Source organism: Tupaia chinensis, unplaced genomic scaffold, assembly GCF_000334495.1.
Source record: "Tupaia chinensis unplaced genomic scaffold, TupChi_1.0 Scaffold000115_1, whole genome shotgun sequence".
Lineage (NCBI taxonomy): Eukaryota > Metazoa > Chordata > Mammalia > Scandentia > Tupaiidae > Tupaia > Tupaia belangeri.
The window spans coordinates 567950-574269 of NW_006159579.1; the positions used below are offsets into that span (position 1 = coordinate 567950).

A 6320-nucleotide genomic window follows, 5' to 3' on the forward strand; every position below is an offset into this window, starting at 1 on the left:
GCCCTATAGCGAAAACCTCTCCAAAAAAAAAATGGTTATGGACACTGGGGACAAAGTGGAAGGAGAGTGGGACAGGGGAAGAATGCAGAAAAGGGAATTTGGGAAAAAATGGGGAAGTGAGACATTTGTGGGACACAGATATGGTTTGATGCCTGCTGATGATGTTGTGTATAGTATTCTCAACTCGTCTGGTGTGTGGCGTATATCATGTTGGGTAAAATCTCTTTACAATCTAAATGATGTATAGCGATTAAATGTATAAATAATAATAATTAAAATTTTTAAAAGATAAAAAGAACATATATATATATGAATACATATAAGTATGTTTATAAATATATGAACTATCTCTAGAAGATTATAGAAAAAAACTGCTAAAAGCATCTGCCTTCAGGAAAGGAACTGAAAAACTAACAACCTTGGAAGAACTACTTCACACTGTAAACCATTTTAACCTTTTATACTGTATACCATAAGTATGAATTACCTCATTCAAAAAAATTAATCTTTGTAAAACACTTAAATCATCCAAACACAAAAACTACAATATGTATGTATGCCTCCACATCTTTTTTTTAAAGTTTATTTCTTTCTTCTATGAGCAAGAGATACAGACAGAAAGAATGAAAGACAGACAGGAATCCAAAACAGTGTTCACGCACAATCATCCCCCACCTCAGCTAACATTTGCTCATGGGCATGCACACACCAAGAAAGACAGGAACCCAAAACAGTGTTCACGCACAATCATCCCCCACCCTCAGCTAACATTTGCTCATGGACATGCACACACCAAGCATATTCAGAGAGGATTCTGGGCGGGAACCAGGAACGTTCCTGTGTGGGTCAATCAGCCTCACAGAGGGCTGCAATACTGCTGCACCATCATTTGAGGCCCCTTATGTACATGAGCGCATGTTTGATGCAGCTGGAGAACAGCTAGACAAAAACATGGAATAAAATGAAAATCTATATGCTAAAGCCTAGACACTCAAACCAATCTGCCTTTTGAGAGAACTACCAAATCCACAGTGGTAAACAGAGATAGGTAGAAAATCCTAAGACATTTGCAGGGTTTTACTCATTCTGTCTTGTTATTAACAATAACCCACCTCTAACAAGCATTTCTATATACTAAACACTATTCTAAGTGCTTTTATATGCATGTCTTATTTAATCTTCAAAACAATGTTGGCACTAATGTTCTCGGTATTTCATAGCTAAGGAAACCAAGGACCTTGCCCCAAGGTCATATGGCTACTAAGCAGCAGAGGCATATTTTGAGAGCTTTCTCTCATCTACCAGGTTCCTCAAGTTTCTGTACCCTTAACTCTAAACTAGAGATGAAGTCCTAAAATAAACACCCATATTCAATGCCCATAGGACTTACTTCTTTTACACACTGAAAACCAATTTGTTATCCCAAGAATTATAAAGAATTTATCTTGCATATTTGTGATGTCCATGGAGAAAAGGCAATCTGGAACCCAGCAGCTCCTCTGAAGCTTCATCTCTGAAATAATTCTCTGAGACTTGAAAATACACACCGGCCTATTTAGACCGCCTACACAGCAATAGGCAGTGGGCTTTAAAACAAATGAATTAACTTGGTCGATAAGAGCTCAGTGACAGTGAGGCTAAACTCATGGGTTCAATTATTCATCAGTCAGCTTTCCTGAGCCCCATGGCCACAGGGGTAATGGGTTCAATTATTCATCAGCTTTCCTGAGCCCCATGGCCACAGGGGTCCTTCAGTCTCTACCCCAAATGCAGGCATGCTGCCTCTGAAATAACAGGGGGCATGAAAAGTAACCCATGTAAATTGCTCCCTACGACCAAGAAAATAGCCTCAGACCAGAACTATCTCCCCTGCAGGAAATGTACATGTCTTTCCTTTCTAATGGCCTTCTGCTTTATTTTTCTAGGGCTCTATGTTATAGGAGAAACCCCAAAGTGGGTATTAGAGGGATCATTTGGCCTAGAAAAGTGTAAACAAGAGAGCCAGTCTCATAATGCAATTGTTAAGTGCTGTATATTGGGAGCCAAAGTTGAGTCTTGACTTCATGGCTTGAAAAACATGCTCGGAGGACCAGCAGTTAGCGTAATGGCTATGTCGCTGAACTCCCATGTAGTCGACCACAGTTCAAGTCCCGGACCTGGTGGCTTAAAACTCACGCCGGGTGCGTGTGCATGTGTGCCCAAGATCCTGAGAGGAGAGTGGAGGAGAAGGGATTGTGGCATGGCCATCCCCTCTGGGGGGTGATTGCTCGCTTTCTGTCTCTCTGGCGAGCCAAAAGTATGCGCCCTATAGCAAAAACCCCTCCAAAAAAATAAAACCCATGCTGGGTACACGTGCGTGCATGCCTAAAATCCTGACAGGACAGAGTTACAGAAGGAGCAAGATTACAGCGTGACCATGCTCCATTTCTCTTCTCGCCTCTCACTCTCTCTCCTCTCTCTCTCTCATGCTCTCTCTCTCTCTCTCTCTCTCTCTCTGGCAAGTACACATTACACATGCCCTCTGGCAATATAAAATATAAAAATGGGGGCCAGTGGTAACATGGTGGTTAAGATGGCTAGATCCTACACGGCCAACTGCATGGTTCAAGTTCCATACCCAGCAGCTTAAGAAACATGCTGGGTGCATGTGTGTACATGTCCAAAATTCCAAAGGAGAAAGAAATGAACAAGAAAGGACTGCAACATAATCATCTCCCTTGGCAGGGGGTACTCCCTCACTTTCCTCTTCTCTCATTTTCTATCTGTCTCTGTCTATCTCCAGCCAGGACACAGGTCCTTTGGCAAATTTAAAATATAAAAATAAAGTATATCTAAAGAACAAAAATTAAGTTCTACATGTTGAAAAATAATTTTAGATTCCTAATAAAAGGATAGTCTCTCTCCCTATACATCCAAATTTTAGTTTAGTTTTTTTTAATTTTTGTTTTATTTTTTTTTTTTAGTTTTTGCCATAGGGTATATATACTTGCCAGAGAAAAAGAGAGGGAAGTGAGAAATCACTTCAGGGTGGATGGTCACACCACAATCCCTTCTTCTCCATTCTCCTCTTAGGATTTTGGGGACACTTACACATGCATCCAGCATGATTTTCAAGCCACCAGGTTTGGAATTCGAGAGGTGCAGCCAGCTATGTGGGATCCAGCACCTTAACCTCCATGCCACCTGCTAGCCCTCCACATTCAAACATTAAATGACTTAAAAAATAAAATTCTTCTTTCTTTAAGAGAGATTTTTGCTATAAGGCACATATGCTTAATGGAAAGACAGAGAGACAGAAAGCGAGAAATCACCCCCCAGGGGGGATGGTCATGCCGCAATCCCTTCTCCTCCATTTTCCTCTCAGGATTTTGGGCATACACGCACATGTGCCCAGCGTGAGTTTTAAGCCACTGGGTCTGGGACTCGAACCATGGTCAACATGAGAGTCCAGCGACGCAACCACTATGCTATCTGCTGGTCCCCTAAAAAATATTTTAAAGAGGAATACTAGCATGAGTAATGTTTCTTCATCTCGAATCGCTAAATCATGTCAAACAATAAAGCTGATTAGATAAATGAAAAAGTAGGAAGATCCTGTGGTTTCTCAAGGACTGCTGTGCTGCCATGCTTTCTGAACAATTGTCTATGATCAACACTAAGATGGCTCAGAAGACTATCAGTCCTTCCCCACCTCAGGACTCACCTGTCTCATGCTATAGGCAAAGAGGAAGCCGATGTTATACTGAACTTCCCGGAGCAAAGACACTGTCTGAAGGTGATCTTCCTCTGTCTCACCACAAAACCCAGCAATGAAGTCACTGCTGAGGCTCACACCTGCAACATAGGACAGAGCATAAAGTGTGAGAAGTCAGTGGTACGGACCTTGAAGAGAAGCCTTTGACATTTATAGACTTAGGGACAGCTTCCCTGAGGCTACTCAGCTCACATGCAAGTACAAAAAGAACTGTCATGGGAACCAGCAGTTAACGTAATGGCTATGTTGCTGGACTCCCACGTAGTCTACTGCGGTTTGCGTCCCGGACCCGGTGGCTTAAAACTCACGCCGGGAGCGTGTGCGTGCGTGCCCAAGATCCCAAGAGGAGAATGGAGGAGAAGGGATTGCGGCGTGACCATCCCCCCTGGGGGGTGATTTCTCGCTTTCTGTCTCTATGTCTCTCTCTGTCTGGCGAGTGCACGTGCCCTATAGCGAAAATCTCTAAAAAAAAAAAAGAACTGTCATTACAGAGCAAGGGAGGATGGGTCTGCTATCCACAACATTCACATTTTTAAAGGTATCAATTGTGGGCCCACTGGCTAAGGGAGCCAGATCCCACATGGACGAACATGCGGTTCAAATCCCGGTAGCTTGAGAAACACCCCAGGCATGAGTACATGCATGCCCAAAATCTTTTTTTTAGGAAAAGACTATCGTTAGCCTTGAGGCCACAAGCTGTTCCACACCTCTGAATATTGCTGGCAGGACCAAGACAACAAAAAAATTAGAAAGATGTAAAACAAAGAATAGGAAAAAAAAAAAAAAGGAAAAGAAGAGGAGGTACAAAAGAAGTACAAAATGGTGTAGGCCACTGCTTGCATCTGACCAAGGCTAGCGGCACTGGTAGGGCATTGTGCTCAGCAGAATACATATCTTAAATATACCTGGAATAGACTCTCTGATATGGTGAACTAACTCCACATAAGCTTCTCTTGAATATCTACAATAAAAAGAAAAAGGAATGGCCTAGATTAATCGATCTTCTTGAAATGAATGCTAGAAAAATACCATGCATTTCCCCATGAAATCACTTTTTACCTACTCAGCACAGTACAAGTGTACATTAAAGTATCTAAAAGAACCTATCCTCCTTTTTCTTAAGACAATTTCCAGCTGCTATGATCTTTCTGCCCCGGCCTCCCCACTGGGTCTACAAGTGTGCATTCCCACACTCAGCTCTTTTACAAACAGGGTCTCATTGTGTTACCCAGGGCAGACTCAAGCTCATGATCCTGCCTCAGACGCCTCCTGTCAGTAAGATTACAGGTGCATGCCATAGTACCCAGCCTTAAGGTCAAACAAGGAATCAAAACTGGCCCTTCCACATGATCCCAACCTGTGGAGTACAGCACCTGGGCCATGGGTACCACCACAGTGGGCCCAAAGGAACCCTTTTGATCCAAGTCCTGTACTGTAATCTAATCTACAGCCTATGAATTTTTAGTTCTTCAAGGACATAACTGTTTTAAACAGTTATTATTTACTTAATAAATCAAGACAGATTAAACATTAAAGAGGATCTCTAAAACTTTGCCACTGCAGAAAACAAGGGAAAACGCTAGCTCCAACTAGCCTGCCTTGGGCTGCATTGTCCCTTCAGTCTTATCTCTACAATATTTATTACTCCCAAAGAAAGTGGACAACTAGAGCTACATTTAAATTCTAAGACATAGGGACTGGCAGATGGTATAATGGTTGTGTCCCAGGACTCCTACACAGTCAATCGCAGTTTGAGTTCCGGACCCAGCAGCTTAAACTCACGCCAGGCACGTGTGCATGCGTGGGCCCCCAAAAAATTCTAAGACCTAAAAACACTTTAATGCTAAAAGTTAAAGGAGTAATGGGGACCAGCAGGTGGCATAGTGGTTAAGGCGTTGGACACTCCCACATGGCCAACCATGGTTCAAGTCCCAGACTTGGTGGCTTGCTTTCTCACTTTCTATCTCTCTTTCTCTATCATTCTCTGGTCAAATTAAATAAATGAATAAATTTAAAAAAAAAGTTAAAGGATTAAAATCTCAGAGTGTGCCAGTCAGTGTTTATTTTTAAAAATATGCTAAATGAATGAAAATGAGTGACCTAGTTCTTAGTCTATGCTTATAGACTGAGCAGAACCAAGTTCTAATGTCTATGGGTTTACTCATACAGTAATTATTGAAACAGGTACTATGTGCCATGCACTTCAGTAGGTTCTTATGAAAGGAGATGGGATGTACCCTCTCAAAGCAAGTCTTACCCCCTCCGCATGGCCTCCAATACACGGCTGCTTCCGCTCTGGGCTGGCAGGTGGATCTGCTTACAGATGTTGTCTCTCTCATGAATCAGCTGCAGAACCTGATCAAATAGAATACATTATGAATAATGAAAGTCTCACCAAAGAATCTTACAAATATTGGAAACCAGCAGTTAGAGTAATGGCTATGTCGCTGGACTCCCACGTAGTCGACCACGGTTCGCGTCCCGGACCTGGTGGCTTAAAACTCACGCCGGGCGCGTGTGCGTGTGTGCCCAAGATTCCGAGAGGAGAATGGAGGAAAAGGGATTG

General features: G+C 42.5%; 1 protein-coding gene across 1 annotated transcript in view; it reads right to left on the reverse strand.

The window, feature by feature from the left end:
- Positions 1-6320, reverse strand: part of CDK5RAP1 (CDK5RAP1 mitochondrial tRNA methylthiotransferase) — a gene marked incomplete in the record, with an annotated part of 35534 nt that overhangs the window by 14287 nt on the left and 14927 nt on the right. The window contains 3 exon segments of the mRNA XM_006144007.3: positions 3704-3834; positions 4660-4715; positions 6012-6109. Of these exon segments, the coding sequence (XP_006144069.2) occupies positions 3704-3834; positions 4660-4715; positions 6012-6109 (285 nt within the window).